The 17,381-nt window shown below is 43.3% G+C and overlaps 1 protein-coding gene across 5 annotated transcripts in view; it reads right to left on the bottom strand.

Moving 5' to 3' along the window:
- Positions 1-17,381, bottom strand: part of LOC102789146 (nuclear factor 1 B-type-like) — a 64,623-nt gene that overhangs the window by 7,563 nt on the left and 39,679 nt on the right. For 2 of the 5 annotated variants that reach the window (XM_006802467.2, XM_035912826.2), the window contains exons 4-11: positions 16,824-16,892; positions 14,148-14,268; positions 13,440-13,558; positions 10,347-10,481; positions 10,055-10,239; positions 7,732-7,870; positions 7,002-7,084; positions 2,919-3,007 (exon numbers count right to left, since the gene is read on the bottom strand). In XM_006802467.2, the coding sequence (XP_006802530.1) occupies positions 2,919-3,007; positions 7,002-7,084; positions 7,732-7,870; positions 10,055-10,239; positions 10,347-10,481; positions 13,440-13,558; positions 14,148-14,268; positions 16,824-16,892 (940 nt within the window). The remainder of the gene's footprint in view (positions 1-2,918; positions 3,008-7,001; positions 7,085-7,731; positions 7,871-10,054; positions 10,240-10,346; positions 10,482-13,439; positions 13,559-14,147; positions 14,269-16,823; positions 16,893-17,381) is intronic. The other 3 variants (XM_006802466.3, XM_006802468.3, XM_006802469.3) reach the window with 3 other exon arrangements.

The following is a 17,381-nucleotide window of genomic DNA, read 5'->3' as shown; positions in this document are numbered from 1 at the left end:
GCACTCATCTAACCCCCTCCCACCTCTCGTATCACTCCCGCTAAGTATGAAAATACCTGTGTTACACTTTTCACCAATAACCGATGCACGCATACGAAGCATCAGCACGCTGTTGCAGCAGCTGAAACGTGATGGATGGAAAAAAGAGCAGGAAACAGATAAAAGTGAGGAACGCAGGAGTGAAGGGAAAATGCAGAAAAAAGGAAAGAAAAGGAAAGCAGGCTTAGATGGAAAAAGGGGACAAGGAGGTTTTGTTTTCTGGGGGTTTTCTTCACATGAAACAAAACACAAGACAAGCCTCGAGTCTGATGATGCTCCTGTGCAGAGACTCGACTCTTTGTGAAACTTCAGTATTAGAACAACACTGTCTGGGCTCATAAAAGCAACTCATCAACCAGTCTGCATTTTTTACAAATCACTAGTCACCGCTCTTTTACTTAAAACAATGGAAGTGCAAATTCAATTCACCTCACGGCCCGAGAGGCCCGACTCGCTAATAAAGAGTGAAAGACAGAAAACACAAGAGCCGAGGAGACGCATTCAAAACAAAAGCAAACATCACTCAAGTTTTAGGTTGCGTTTCAGTGCGCAAAGTGTTAAAAAAAGACTTCAAGGCTAATCCTCTCTAGCAGTTTTTTTTTTTGCCGTCCAGCCCGTCCTCGTTCTATCCTCTTCCCTCCCTCCTTCTCTCTTTCACTCTGCCAAAAATCATCGGACAGGAAACGGGGGATTAAGTTTTTCCTACCTTTCTGAACAAAGAGCGCACAGAGCGGCCAAGGACTGCAGCGCTCTCCTTTTCTTTCTTCCTTCCTTCCCTTCTTTTATCTCGCAATGTTTCGCTTTTCTTATGAAACGCCTCTCAGGTAATGGCTTACATTGTTTAGTAGGTGTGTGGGGGGTCAAACAGCTACAAAAATGCACTTTTTTTTCCCACAGATCAGTTTTAAACTGGCTGCCTGTCCGCACCTGCATCCTATAAGCAAGTTTTTTGTTTTACAGTACAGAATAACTCTCTGAATCAGTGTCTGTGCATGCATTAGGGTGTGTGTGTGTGGGGAGGGGATCAGTTGCCTCATTAGTATGACTGAACTTGCAATTCAAACTGTGCAGGAACTAAGGGCCCCATTCACAGGAAGTCAGGTATTTTGTCCCCTGTAGCTTTTAAATAATTAAAAAGACATAACACAAAGACAAACATTTTATTTGAAGCTATTTGTTGTTGCAATCTTAACCTGCATCAGTGCAGCTCTAGATTTTGTCTCCTCACGAGCAGCTCTGAGCACGGCTAAAAGACCTGACCTCCATCGCCGCGTTTCCTTAGGTAACCTTCAAGATGGCCTCCCCCTGCCCTGTCCGGCTCCCAAACCTCACTAATTCTACTCCCCGCGAGCACAGCCTGGCCATACAGCGTGCTTCGTTTAAGGATTAGCTCCCTAAATTAGATTATCTAATGGCATCTTAATGGATTGCTGACCCATTTCCTGCACAATAGCAACATGCGAGTCTGGCAGCTTTTTAATTTGAGGGCTAGTACTGAAGAGGCCTAGCGAAGCGCCCCATTTAAAGGGGCGAGCAAGATAAAGGAGAAATCAAACTGATCTCATCTGTATGTTGAACGATTGGGCGTAAATAATCCATCAAAGAGGGGAAAAAAAAAAGTGTAATAGAATTACCGTCCCCATCCTCGAAATAATGTAAACTGAATCCAGTCGGGATCTATTCTATCTTTTCTTATTACTGTACGAGTCACATGGCGAAAGGAGGAGGAGTGAGCTGGAGTGCGAGTGGAAAAAGAGACCTCAGGCTTGCAGCGGGGGACATTTTTCTCTGCTATCTCTACTGGCCCATTAGGAGGCCTTTCGAAGGGGGTTCTGCTGTGTGCGTTTGTGTTTGTAAAAACATTTGTAACTTCAGCGAGCGCAAAATGACCTGTACACCCACACACACACTCACACACACACCCACACACACTGTACATATCCAGGGAAAAGGGGAAAGGGGAGACGTAACAGGAAAAGGCTTAGCTCAGCTTGCTCGCTCTAGCATGGTGAAATGGTTCAGGTTTTCCCCCAGAGAGGGAGAGATACAGTATGGAAGCGGGGGAGGAGGGGTGTGTATGTGTGTGTGTGTGTGTGTGTGGAAGGTGGGGGGTCTGTAACTTTAAGTTACAGAGAGTAAAGCATTACTTGAGCACAAAGTTAAACAAAGCTAAGCTTGTTCAAATACATCGAGCAACTTAACCGCACATGGCTAACAATCTGACCTGAAATGACTTCCTTTTTTAAATTTTCCACATGCTTTGTCAAATTAGTTACATCAAAGCATTATTTTGTTGTTGTTATTAAGAATGAATCCAAGAGGAAGAAAGGCTTTATTTCAAAAGCTGAATCACACTGCAAGAGTTGTTGTTATGCAGCTAAATATAATATTGGTATTTATATTTATCGCTTTCCAACAAATATGAAAAGAAAATATGACCTTCTCCTCTCGTGGTTTGTGTTCGTGTGCATTTACAAAAGTCGGTTCTGGAAAAAACAGGATGAAGGGACTCCGCTGCTAATCGAATTCTCAAGTGCAAAACAAGAAGAAGTTACTGGGAAATGTATAAAACTATTAAGGCATGGAAAAGGAGATGAAGCAACAGAAAGGGGGCGGGGGAAAGAAAACATGAGGGAGACACAAGGAAACGTGTGTTTTATCAAAGGCATGACCTCATCTCGCAAAAGGTTAACATCTGCAGCAATAACAGCCACGGCTACTGGCCCCGTAATTGCGTTTATATGTGAACGTAAAGAGGAGACAATCAAGGAAATCATACATTATACTGAGTTACTCATTTCAATGCTTATATGTTGTGTGTTTGTGCGTGTGCTGAAAGAGAGACAGAGAGAGACGGCATGAAAGAATGAAAAGGTTACCTTTGCCAAGTAATCCCCAAAGTGTCGTCAGTGGCACTGGGGCCATAATGCCTGCCGTTTTGAGTCACGCTCCAGTCACACTTCCTCAGCTGTCAATTGAAACCTAGCAGTCAGATCACTGGGCCAAGACAACTTCCACTTCAGATTACACTACAACTGAACACTGTATACACACATGCATGCAAAAGAGCCTAGGACAGGAGCACGGGAAATAAAAAATAGATTTCTTTAAAAAAAAAAAAAAGGCTCCAAAATGAATCCTAAGAATGAAAACTGAGTCAGTGTGTTTTTAATACTTATTGAGATAAAATAACAGCTACAGGTGAAACAGACAGAAAATAAAAAGCATGCATTACAGTTAGTGGAAACAGCTAACCTGGAAGCAAAACAAAAAACAAAACGAAGTTAGTTAGTTAGAAAATGTGAGTGGCATCATACAGGAAGTTCATCTGTGAGCAGTCTCTACTGTTTTTGCTTGTTTATTTATTTATTTCATTTTACCTGGTAAACCAATGAAGCCATGCAATCCACTGGATGCATGCACCCTGTCCATAGTGATTGCTTCACTCTAAGTGCACTTTCAGATTCAGGACGCATGCCCTCAAGCATGCAGACTTTTTTCATTAGCTAACTGTTTTTATTGATTAAGGGTCGCAATTACAATGAAGTTACAGCACTCGCCCACACACACACACACAAATACACGCACGCGTCAACGCGCACACTAACCCCTTCTCCCCTGTTTTAAGACATGCCAACCTGACATACAGATTACAAATTACTGCAACAAAAAAAGCCACGCACAAACTGTGTCTCCTTTGCATGCATTATGCGAGCGCACGTGTCGGCAATCCAGCTGAGAGCTATCTCTGCCAATACCAACCTAACCTTGCCCCGTGGTCAACACATTCATTTAGTAATGCATCGGGATAAAACTGCACTGTTAGCACTCCTCGTGCAGTGGCAGACGTTTTGCAGAGGCTCTTAAGAGGGATTTAATCAGATATACGCAGACGCTGAATATTCAGAGCCATTTGCAACGGTCAAGAAATGTGTTCTTTTTTCTCCGAGCACCTGGATGAACACATCGGGAGGGGTGGGGTGGGGGGCTGATGGTTTCCTACTTAAGCCATACTTAAATTGAGGGATGTTTGCGTTGTGTTCCTTCATCTTTCCTGGAACAAATGTGAAGTAATGGCAAGAAACAACCAGCAAAGGGAATTCATTTTAAGCAACGGTGACGCAATAACAGTCATTTGGTTTCAATTTAATGTATCGCTTTCACTTGATGAATTGCTTTGAGCGGCTGATTAATAAAACTGAATAGGAAACAACGCAAACTTGTTTCATTCAGTGTGTTTTCTCAGTATTTATCAAATGCTGGGAGACCAAACCCCCACGCTGTTCCCGCACTCTCCAGCCTGACAAAAGCTTGGAGAGAATGCGCGGGTTGGGCCAGACGCTCGGTGCCACCGCTCCTCGAGGGGCTCGCCATCTGTCCGCTGGCACCGACACATCAGAGTCGCACGGGCAGCGGGGAAAAAAGGGGAAGGAGCCGGGGAACGTTAGCAAACAGATGCGGGCAGATTGTGGATTAGAATCCTTCCTTAGATAATACCAAATGACATCTGATCACGGATCTTTCCCTGCGGAATGCTAGATGCTGGCATTCCCTCGAGGGGTTAACCAAGGCGAGAGATGAATGGAGGGTTTTCACACATTCATTGCCTGGGAATCGTAGAGCAGGTGTGAGAGCGTGTGGTGGTGGTTTGTTTTGTGTTTTCATTTTGAAGCCTAGTATTAGTGTGTCTGTGTCCGAGGATCTCTATTTCGGTGGTGCGATATTTTAAAATAGGCATCCGGTGAGAAGTAGATTTTTTTTAAATTCATTAGCAAGTTATCACAGGAGACATGCTTTTTTATAGCAATGAGATATAAATTTAACAATAATTCGTAATTCGATGATGATCAGGAAACTCATGTGTGTGCTACGGGGCTAAAATAATGACTTGGGTATTCCAAAAACTGTAGTTCCATCAGAGCCCTCTGCTTTTGGTTTATTTTATTTAATATCCCTGGCAGCGGCAAGGAAATGCGAAACAGATTCAACGGAAGTCACGGCCTCTATCAATCACACATACAGACAGAGACTGAACCTCCACGGTCCAGACACAAGGCTGACCGCATTTAAAAACCTTGACTGTCTCTTTCCCGTTCCTTCTCGTCCTCGTTCCTACCGAGCCTAGCCAGAAACGGCTTCAACCAAACAACTGACATCGACAGTAAAGTCTTATGGACCCCCCACACAATACGCATCATTGCCAGATGAGGACAATGACTGAGCATTCGGTGAAAGTGTTTAGTCCTGAGGGACTTGGCTCGGTGTCTCTCTCCGCTCCACGGGGCCAGATCCTAGGCCGCTAAATCATACCACAGAAAACAAAAACAACTGCGACAAGCAGAAGCATGATGAATCAATGCGAGGACTGTTTAGACTTCCTTAAGCCGACACAAACATTTATTCTTGGGGATATAGCATGTAACCTTTCAGAAAGGTATCATTGTTATGCTTACAAGGCTCTCATTCTTCTACATTTCTAAACTACTGTCTTTTTGATAAAATGCTTCCCAAACCAAATCTACGGGAATATGTAAGGCCCAAAATAATTCATCTTTTGACTTGTCAGTGCAATAAAAATCACAGAATTATGCCACCAAAACATAACTGTCATTAACTAATAAAACTAGTAATTAAATCTTTGACTATATTTCTTTATTTTAAGAGCCAGCAGTCCTTACTGAGGGGATCTTTATATATCTGGCTGATTTCAAAATCTGAAACAGAAAGGCTTTGTAGCCTCGGGGAGCCACGGTTTGGACAAAATTCAGCAGTTCATGCAGCTACTCTCAGACTGCCGCTGTCTTGTGTAGTCACTTTGTGCCCCACTGAAAGAAGTAGCAGGGCTACTAGAAATGTGGAAGACAAACTGTGCGACATCAGCCAAGTGAATCCTCCCTCTCCTCCTCCCTCTCCTCCCGAGTGGGATAAAAGCATCCCACGACTGCTGACAAATATTCCCCCCTGTGTTTTTTTTTGGGGTTTTTTGCCCTGATTTTAGGAAATTCAAGTGAAAAAGGCAGAGAGAAAAGGAAAGACAGAAAGAGAAGTGAGGAAACAGAGGCCAGCTTTGTCTTTTTTTTTTTTCAAACTAAACATAAAAAAGTGAGCTGAGGAGAAACCCAGCGATCATTATGTAGCTGTGTGCAGATGCATTCAATTAGTTGTGGTTGGAAAAGCCTTGGCTCAGAACAGCGCTTTCAATAAGACTGGGTAGGGGAGAGCACTCTCCCTCTCTCGTCCGACAACACCGCAACAGTTCTAACCTCGCAGATACGCACACCCCCACACACAGAGAGACACACACATCTATCCCAGGACATCCTGTAGCCAGTCCTGAGGCAACCACCCGACGCCAACGCTACATATTTAGCACGTGTACGGTAAATGAGGTAAATGAGTGTGCTGATTACGTGTGGTATGCGTGTGAGAGCTTCTAAAGTACGTGTAGAGGAAACAAAAATGAACACGTTTCACTCTCAAAAGCATCCATGTGTACCATCCAGCTTCTAATGGCAATGACCCTTCACCTTTCTTAAGGTCTCTTTTTCCTCAAGTGTGGAATTTTAATTCAAGCACACTCGCTCAAAATGATAGTTTAAAATGGGCATAATTTAAGCTGTTAATTTAAGCTTCTCAATTCCAAAGTGAAAATATTATGCCTGCATATCAAAGGTTCAATTGTGGTTTGAACAAACAAACAAATAAACAAATAAAAGAAAGCATTGCTAATTTTTTATGCCAGCATCCACGGCTACGGTTGACCTCAACTTATCTGTCGTTTAATCTGAACGTCTGAAGTGCTCTAATCTAAAGGGATCATTTACTGCTCCCTAGAAGTCAGTAGCAGTGTGTTTCTGGATTTTGTAGAGAGCAGGGATTTCATAAAATGGGTGGAGACGTGGGAAGGGGTGAAAGGATAAGATGAACAGGTGAGCTGAGTGCTGAAGGGGGTGAAACCTCACCTGTTGCTGGTGCAGGAAGGTGGGATCTCTAGGATTTAGGCTCACAAAACGATTAGCTGTTGGCGTGCCAGGCGATGAGTAGCCTGGGTAGCATAGCATCACAAAAAAAACAAAACAAAAACAGAAATAAGTGTGGATTAAAATTTGGATGTCGGGAATTTACATGGAATTGACTGCTGTAACCATAGTAACATGTTAAATTCCACTGATACTCTAAACTATAAACATATAGTGAAAACTGCCTGCAGGGGTTCCGCAAGATTCAATGCTGGGACCACTCTGATTCCTTTTATCGTTTGCTTCTAATGTCAGACACAGCCTAAAATCTTTTTGTCCCCCACTAGTGGTTTATGGTCTCACCTGGCTGCACTGACAAGCATACTCCCAGGCAAATCCATCCAGTTGGCATGGTTACCAGAATACTGATACTGAGTGATTGAAACAGACAAACTACTAACTAGCTTTGTGTCACTCTCATGTTCACTTACTCTTCAAGGGTTATTTTTTTCTAATAGAAATAATTAGATCAGTGCTGCCCTTAGCAATGACTTTCCACCTTAAGTGCGATGCAAATTGAAAAGATGCAAATTTAGAGCACAGACTATACACTACATTAAAAAACACAATCCAGTGTGTTTCTAGCGTGAGCTACTACACGGTGAGGAAGTGCTGTATTTGCTGTGCTGTAGGTACTGTGTGTCAGTAGCGGGCAGCAGGTACTGGAGCTCACCTTCTGTTGATGTGGTGATGGGCTTGGTGTCTGGCATGGAAAGCGAGACAGGTCGCACAGCGCCGTGGTGTGGGGAGGGAGCCAAAACTGGGGTGAAGTGGCCTGGGACCTTTCCAACAACCTGACCACTGCTGTTAGGCTGCAGGTGGGGTACAGATGATAAAAAAAAAACACAACAACAACACAATTATGCACTTTATTTTTTGAAAGACCTGAAATAAGGGTCACAGCAAACACGAGCTGCATGTTCTTGTAAAAACACCACCTAAAATCTTTCACTTCTCTTTTATTTCAAACATAATGTGGTAGGAGTAATAGAAACCAGGATCATACTGAAATAATGCATCTGAATTAACACAAAAAACAAAGAAAATCTGTTTCCCCCCCTAAACATCCACATGTAAGAACCGCATTTGCTTTGCCCGCCACCAAAAACGTGTCACCTTATAAAACGACAGACTGTGTCCAGTGACTTGAGTTTACAAGCGCTTGCTCCCTTGTAAATGTGCAGAGGGGTAGATCTCAATAAACCAAGACAAGCATGCAACAAACTGAACACTAAAGAGGCTGAACATCCTATCACGGCGTCATTTCCCTCCTTTTCGGGGAGGGGGGGGGGACGTAACCGCCTCTGTTTGCCCTGAGAAACTTACACTTAACAACAAAAGATTGCTGGACCACTGACTCTCACACTTAATGCTCCGCCTGAAGAAAGGATTTTAGTACTTTCAGCCGCTGTCCTGTCACAGTTATTACCAAAACTCTGGGGGGCATGAGCAACAATAGATCTTCAGTCAATGACAATGTAATTCCTACATGATTCTAAACAATGATTTTAATGGCGCTCATAAATGGAATTTAGGGGGACCCGGGCATGAAAAGACGGAGAGAGAGCTGTGGAGTGACCTGTTACAATGGCGTGAATGTGCCAGTATAGAAAGAAAAGCAGTGGGACTATATATATGGAGAAGGAAATAAAGGAAGCTAGTGGGAGCTACTCTTTCAGACGGCTGGAGACTGTCTGGGGCGTTCATTTCGGGGCCGCCCCAAGTTCAAAACTCAAACAGGCCTTTTTGGAAAAGAATTGTGTCCGCAGGGTTCCCTTCCATGTGAATAGAATGTTTAATTAGAGTGTAATATAATCTGCGTTAAAGCAAGCATAAAAACATTCTGGCACTCGTCCATGGGATTATAAGCGCTGTGTTATTTGCTGTGCCCCCCCCCCCCCAACCTTCGCTACCCCCCTCACCTCAGTCTTCTTGCGCTCACTCTTCCCTACCGGAGCCCACCTCGCTAGCCAAGTCACCCCCCCAACTTTCCAGCACCCCAGCAGAGGGCCAGTTAATTCTGCACAAGAGCCGGGCCCCGGCAACGGCAAATATTTACAACCTTTATCATTCCCCGTGGTTTTTCTCTGGAGTAACCCTCTCTCCTCCCCACCTCCCCACACTTCCAGCCCGCTCCCTGCTCTGGAGATGGAGCCGTCTACGAGGCCTTTGTTTACAGTTAGAACAGCGGGGATATAAAACTCACATAAATATCACACGGCTCTCTCATCTATAGAGACGCCTGCTAGCTCCCTCCAACACACTGGCCGCAGTGTGTACCCTGAATGTAGAAAAGCCCAGAGCTATTTGATTTACTGCCACGTCTCCGTGCAGTATTGTTTGTCATGTGTGACTGCAATTGCAATAGTTTGTTCAGTATTTTTTTTTTTTTTTAATAGAGTCATGCGGTTGATTTAAAAAAAAAACAAAAAAACAAATATAAGGCTGGGAATGTGCTATAACCTTTGGCGTGAGCTCTATATCAAGCAGAATATATATATGCTTTTTCTGTCACATGAAGTGGTAACAAAAATAAACCAGTACTTTCTCCACTGATATCATGTGATTTACACTAAATTCATTAATTTTAAGTGTAGTTTTGTCGTTTTTCTAATATTCTATCCCCTCAAAAAGTGGGAGGGAGGCAGGAGTCCATCAAATTTAGTCATCCTAAGTGTATAAAAAGTGCAGTTTGAGGTTTGTAAGATAAAGATATTTAGAGCAGGTTCGTGTGGAAAAAATTTGAAAAAATAATCTTTCCTGATGCAAAAAGCACTATGAGGCAGTAATGCTGAAATACAGACAAACAAATGCTGTAATTCATACATTCGTTCTCATCTTTAATCTGTCGGATGGAAACGGAGCCTAATAATATAACAAAGAATGACTAGAGGCCGTGAAAGTTGTGCCAAACAACCCTACGACTTCTGGCTGAAGATCTGGCTTACAGCCTTTTGAAAACACGGGGGAAGACGAAAAGACAAAAAAAGTCTGACCTGGCTGCTCTGCGGGCTGGACGGGTCATATGACGGCACGTAGCTCTTGAGGGAATCAGCAGGGTTGAGATGAGGCGGGTAGCGGATGGTGGGGTGCGAGAAGTAGGACGACGCCGTCGGGGGCAAGATAGCCGAGGCCGAGAACTGCAGCGGCGAGTGTGGAGGGGGGCTCCTCGCCGATATAACTGCAAGACACGCAGACAAAGGAGCGGAGAGAGTATGAGCCTTTGACTGTGTTTAGACAGGAAATGAAGTCAAACGTTAAAGAAGCGAGTCAGCATTTGGAACTCACCACTGTGTCCTACGCTTGTTAGGCCTGGGTGATGAGGCTGAGGGAAAGTGCTGAGTCGTGGTGAGGAGTCCTGCGGAGAGGTCGGGCTGAACAGCGGCTTCTCTGGCTTCTTCATCGTAGGAGAGGACATGTCTGCTGGTAGGGAAGGGCACACGAACACGTGAATGAATCTGCACTCAGAAAACGTTAGCGAGCCTTTTTGATTATTGCTCAAAAGTTCAAAAGTTGAGCTTCTTTCAGGTTACAGTCATGGGACTCAAGTAAAAAAAAGTTTCTCCCAACTTCCCTGACACAAAATGACTTCCCTAATGGAAAAAATGAACTTTTAAATATTTTCTTTTGCAGATTTTTAAATTTTTGTTGAAAATTAATCAAAGATTTCCCCGTAGCTTGTACTAATTCTTCCATTTCTCATGAATGAAAGGAGCTGAATGCCAAAAATGAATTACAGTTGAAATTAAGCACAATTTGATCTGCTTGGGATTAGTGCGATCAGGGGACCGTTTCTTTTCCCCCCCTCCCTTTCGCCAGCAAATGTAACTCGCAGATGAAAAATGGACTCTGCAAATTGCAGACATCCCCAAGGGTCAAAATCACATATAATCTCTGGAATCATTATAAACCACCGGACATCCGCTAGAAATAAAAAATGTGTCTTCTGTCATGTCTGAGAAGACAATTAAATCCAGTGAAGTGACACGCAGTCGGAAAGCAGCTGGTCGCTCAAATAGGATTTAAGGAATCTCAAGACCCTCACGTAATCTTAAATAGAATATTACAGTGTTACATCTGCTTCGTTTGGCCTCACACACTGTTTGACAAGCCACCGTAATTCCCCATGAATAATCCTGGAGGCTCAGCACAAGACACGGAATTTGTTTAGGCAATTCGTGTAGTTCTATGAAGTCAAAGTAGGTGCACAAACTCAACTTACGAGTCGCTCATTATTGCTGCTCTACACTTTCGTGAGCAATGTTCTGCTGTCACGGCTGCGCAGTTTTCAATTTTCCATGGTAAGACGCAGTGTCTGAAGGGAACGTGATAACAAATAGATCCGAAAGGCAGTGGCTTATGTCTGCTTGTGCTTCTTCTATGAACATTCATCAAGTGCTTTTCTGGTCTGTCACAGATTCTTGCGGTGTATAACTTTCACATCATTCATCGCTTTCCCCCCCCATCCTCCAAAAAAAAAAGAAAGAAAGAAAGAAAGAAAGAAGCTGTGTAAACGCCATTTGTTCAGACGTTTCTGTAGCGTTAACCGTCCTTCCCTCCCTTTTCCTAACAACAGGGAAGGATCCACCCAAGTGACGGGAAAAATCGCTCATCACCAGAGGAGAGAGCGACAAAGGTGGCTGGAATTCAGGGGGATTTCCCAGTCTGAGGTTGCAAGAGGATACAGGCTTAAGTGCTTTCATTTTGTGTCAGAGGAAGAAATACCTTGGAGAAGATTTATATCGCTGCCTAATGTTTCCAGTAAAAAAAAGGGAAAAAAAAGGGAAATATTTTCTCCAGAAGAAGTATTCAGCTTCTCCTCTCTTCTGCTAATTAACTGCTTCAGAGACTGTCCCAAGAAATTAAACTGGACAATTAATTAACAGACGTTAAACACTTTAAACAGTTTAAATAAAAAGGTCCAAAGTGTCCTTGCAGTTAGAGCAGATTGGCCGTCCTTTGGAAACAATATATTTTGTATTAAAGGGGGTAAATATGACACCGTAATGCAAAAAAAGGAGACAAATGTGAAAATGTACAGTACTTTAACCAGAGCACAACACAAGAAAGAAACTATTTCTTCCACTACATGGTGAGGTTTTGTCAAACGGCAACCATGTGGACAAAATAATTGCTTGGCACTTGGTATGACTCATATGGGTTTAATATCACCCCACTTCTCATTTATTCTCTCTTGACAGAGTAATGGCTGTCTTTGGAGAGTTTCCTACCCACTGCTTTCCCTTTCTCCTCACCCCAAGTGTCTTAAGTTTACACAGAGCCATACTCTCAGGCCTTGTGCACAGGGACACGCTGAAATTTCATGCAGCCACATTGGGCTGTGGCTAAATCCCACCAGTGCTGCGCCTCCTGTGTATCATGTGGTGTTTTTCCCCTTCCTACTTATTATATTAAAATAGTTGAGCAAACCAAAAGAGAAGTGTTCAAAGTTCAGACCGAAGCTAGAAACCGCAACAGGCCTTGGCGTGGCGGGAAGAGATGTGCTTTACTTTCAACGATACCGTTCATCACGTTCAAACAAAATGTTTACTACTGCCTCACTTGGTTAAATCCAGATGAAGTGTGGGCATCGGAGTGTTGAAGGAAGTCAGCAGAGAACGAGAATGATCTGGAAACGTGGGAAAGCGAGGCCTTAATTAAAAGGGCGACGGACTCTGCTCTGCACTGGGAGACGGCGAAATAAGACATGCAAGCGGCCCTGTGAAGATCTCACTCTTTCTCGGACGGAAACACACATCTTTATCTACTTCCTTATAATGTGAGCCCCATGCATTCGCTTATTACGAGTTCTTTCCCTTCTGTGCAATAAACTCGATCATCAAAAGTCCACTGATTGGCTTTTTGTTCATAACTCACTGCAGATCTAAACCGGATGAGGTTTATGACAAAAGAAAGCGCTGCGTAAACACAAACTTAGAAGGAAATGCCAGGGAGCTGTTGCATACAGATAATAATTCATTTCGAAGCTGTTGAGCCAACACTCTACGCTACTTCCTTTATACAAGCGACAGGTGTGAGAGAACAAAGATTTCTATTCAACCAGCAACTCCAAACGAATGTACGTATTTACAATGACTGTTGATGCCCAAGGCTATATCTGCCATGGTATTTTCAGAGGGGTGAGCAGCATTGATGTACAGTAGGTTATGACAAGGCTGAGAGTTTAAGAGAGTTCAGCTGCTGTTGCAAAACAATGCTAGGTGTTCACTTTGATCAGATCTATTTGCATGCAAGGACACAAGATCTTCTCATCCCTCTGCAAATTATCTCCACATGCTCTTGTGCAACCGTGAGCCGAGCGCTCTGTATGTTTGTGCAACCATGTAAATTAGAAGGAGAACGATACTGGGAAAGACTCACCTCCGTCTCTGTCGCGCCAGTTTGCCTGACTGTTTGGCGGGCTGGGTGACGAGTAGAAGTCGGGTCCCGTCGGGCTGGTGTCCATGTTCTCCTCCATGTTGACGGTTTTGGGCCTTTTGCTGCACACATGGAGAAGTTTACGGTTTGATGCAGACAGTAGTTTAGGGGACCGCAACTTTCGAGAACGCAAGATGGTGTCAATACTGATTTAGGGGCAGTTGGAGAAGATGTTTGACAAAGATTAACTGGCATTATGTACAAGCTTAGTTAAAAGAAAGAGTCCAATATTTTGGGAAACACCCTTGTTTGCTCTGTTGCCAATAGTTAGATGGGAAGACTGATGTCACTCTCCTGATAGTGTGCTAACTCTAAAGCTAAGGGCTGGAGATGTTTAGCTTAGCTTAGCATAAAGATGGAAAGCAGAGGGATGCAGCTTTATACTGACTAAACAAATGTAGTATAATGCGGTAGGCACATTTGTCATCATCTTTGTTTCATTTGTGGTTCATTTTGGCAAAAATATATACAAAACAGTATCTCGGAAGAAGTCAGTGCACTTCCCTTAAATTTAATAAGATATTTTTGTGTTTAAAATGATCAGATAAAAAAGCAAAGTCACTCTGACGCTGCAGCAGAACTGCAGCAGCGCTTTTATCTCCAAATAGCTCTTATCCTGAAACTCTATCTGTTGCCGTAACTTCCACTGACCTGCCAGGAGGGGAGGACAGGGGGCGATGCAGCCCCACGCTGGAGTTCAGGTCATGATAGTAGGGTTGGCTGGGCATGTCCGCCATGGAGAAGTTTACCGTTGCACCGTGGGTAATGGGCACTGCAAAGGACACAGAGAAAAGGAAATCAATGTCAGTACCGTCAGACTGAGCACCATCTTTCGCCCAATTAGATGCACAATGGCTTCATCGGCATGTGTGTTTAGAACAGGCGAGTTATTTTTATTTGGCTAGATTTCTTTTTGGCTTTACAACAAATTAAAGAGTGAAATGTTTTTCTTTTTGCATTAAATGCCTCTTGTGAAAGTTAAAACGATGCCTTCGGATTGCTTCTAAAGAAACTCGTGGCAAACGTTCACAATCGCCAGCATTTCCTTCACTTCTTTGTCATCGGGCGCAAAACTTGGCAGTTTCCTCACATAATGATTTACAGTGGAAAAGGTGTTGTTTTTCTCACTGCGGTCAAGGTGAGGGATATTGTTTCAGTGGGGGCCAGGCCTGTGTTTACAGAACAAAAGAGGTTCACCACCCAGCTTCTCTCTCTCTCACTCTCTCCCGCTCTCTTTTTCCTCTGCCTCTCACTTTATCTCTCTTCAGCGTGTGGCCCGCAAGGCAGCCTGCAGCTCGAGCGGTCGGTTGGTTTGGAGTGGATGAGAGGATGGAGTGTGTGGCGCCGTCTGTTGTGGTCTGAGGTTCACCACTGGCCTATCCCTCCGCCAGCCTCCACCCTGGCAGCCCGCTGTAGCCCTGGCAAAGGCCCCTACCCGCTGCTACCCATACCGAGCTGTCTGTGGAGGAATGCACCCGGCCCGCGGACGCTTAAGATGAGACCATTGTTTTTATTTTGTCTGTTTTTTTAAAATTTTCTCATTCATAGCTTTGAACATTCCCGGCGATTTCTCTGTGTGCTGGTTTCTCTTTATGGCTCTCTCCTCTTGGCTCAGCACAATATTTGTTGACGATGCCACTTGGCCACCCTGCCAGTCATCTCATTTGATAATCTGGGCTTGGACATTTAGGCGAAAAAAAACCACCCCAAAACAAAAACATTAAATAGACAATGATTCCGAATCAGCTGCAGGAGAGGATTTACTTTGAGTAAATTCGCTCAACAGTTGCCCGTGCATGCCCACATTTTCTGTTGACAAAATATTGTTACACTTGCAGTCGAGGCTCCTGTTGCAAATAATGAGCGTCCTCGGCGAAATACAGGACTGCAAATCAGCCTTGAACTCCGCAGCCCCCCTTTCATGGACTTCAAAGAATGTCTCAACGGCCTGGAGAGTTGGGAGAGAAGCGCGATGACGGACGAGCGGCTGCTTAGATATCTTCCCAGGGAGCGACTGGCTGAGTGAGTGACAATTCCTGTGCGTCCGTCGACCTTTTTAAAATTCCAGCGCGACTTCAGTCGGCTTTAGTGAAACCAGGCTCGGTCACATGAGAGCAAACATGGCAGCTCAGAGGCCATCTGGTCAGGGGGCACATTAAACACTAAACAAAAACACAGAGTCTTTCAAAAGGATATTCAGTGTGCGAGCATGGAAACAAGTAGGTCCTGTCTTTCACAGCACAATGAACGAGACAGCTGAGACAAAGTGGCTCACGCTTCCATCAGAGACGTGCTATGCACTACATAAACTACAAAAAAATTCAGATTTAATCAGCATTTGTTGTTAGCATTGCAGTGAGATTTCTTCCAAATATAAAGACATACTTAAACTATATACAATTATTTTCTCCTACTCTCCTCCTAAGTCCATGCTGACATATTAATATTGTTTGTTTTGTCTACTCCAAAAACCCAAATAATTTCATTGAGAAGCTGGAAGTGACATATTTAATTCATAAGTGATCTCCATGAGTCAACAATAAATATTTCCTAATTTATGTGAGTATCCCTGCTTATTCCACACCACGCTAACCATCGGATTAAAACTAGCTGGAAGACGGCGCAAGATACAGACAACACATGGAGGTATGTTTCTTTAAAACGCTCGTTGTTGAGGGTGACTGGGGTCTTTGTGCACCGCAGGCGCATTCGCTACAGTTACAGCTCAGAGGCAACACAGGTAAAAGGTGCCTTGACGTGCCCTCAGTTATCATTGGAGTCCTGGAGGGACGACCGTTAACGGCTCTGCGCGGGGCGGACATGTCTATACAGATGATTGCAGGCTCATACAGACAGCTGTGCACTCAAGTGCTCTTTTTCTCGCAAAAGCAGACCAGCCAAACTGGATTATCCACACTACAGCTGTGTGGTGGGTTTCAGTAAATACAGAGATTATGAGGAAAACAGAATTTTAAGTGGCTGTTGAGGGTTAAGACACTTTTATTTGTTTTGTTTTGTCTTTCTTAAATCTGTTTTTTCTCTTCATATGAAAACACATTAACACACAGAGCCTGTGCACACCCACACGAGTCTTTTCAATCGTCGTACCTTCAGTTCTATTCGCTAATTAGACCCCAGTTGCCTGTGAATAGACCTACAGAGTGTCAGCTTTTTGACCTTGATGTTAACTTTGTTAAACCTGTTACACTGTCAACATATCTCTAAAGCTCCAGCTTGGCTCCACCCGTGTTTAACATAACCACACGTCTGATCAGTGATAAGAGAAAGACACACACATTAAAAGCAATATAAGAGCTCTATACTCACTTCTGGACACTCGCACTAGTTCTGCAACACTGAAGACTCCTGATTTGATGAAACTGTCTTCCAAATACACTGAAACATAATAAGCAATGATTAATGAAGCTGTGACTTTCTCGTGTAATTATTTGCTTGTAAAATGAACAATAACACGAGATTTATTACGGCTATTAAATTATTTCATTAGACATGGATGGAGCTAAAGAACCTATTTTATTTCTTCTTTTTTATTATGATTTTTTCCCCCTTTCAAGTTGTGTTTGCATGCAAATTGATTAGTATCTTCTTTCAGTCAGGGAACTGTTCAAACAAAACAAACTGTCATTTAAAAACATTTTAAATTTGGAAGATATCATAAGATTATAAAGAATGTATTATACATTAAATTATGGATATAATTTATGGATTATGGATTTAGGAACGGGCAGTTTTTAAAAAATCTAAAAATGGAAAAGGAAAGTGCATTGGTCACTGTCTATTTCCTGAAAGCGCCAATTATTATTATTAGTATTATTGTTGTTATTTTTTCCATCTAGTATTTTAAGCACAAGTGCGGAGTGACTC

The sequence above is a fragment of the Neolamprologus brichardi genome, chromosome 3, assembly GCF_056152115.1.
Source record: "Neolamprologus brichardi isolate AB-2024 chromosome 3, ASM5615211v1, whole genome shotgun sequence".
In the NCBI taxonomy this organism is placed as follows: Eukaryota; Metazoa; Chordata; class Actinopteri; order Cichliformes; family Cichlidae; genus Neolamprologus; species Neolamprologus brichardi.
Note: the sequence above shows the minus strand (reverse complement) of the source record. Positions and strands in the feature narration are given on the sequence as shown.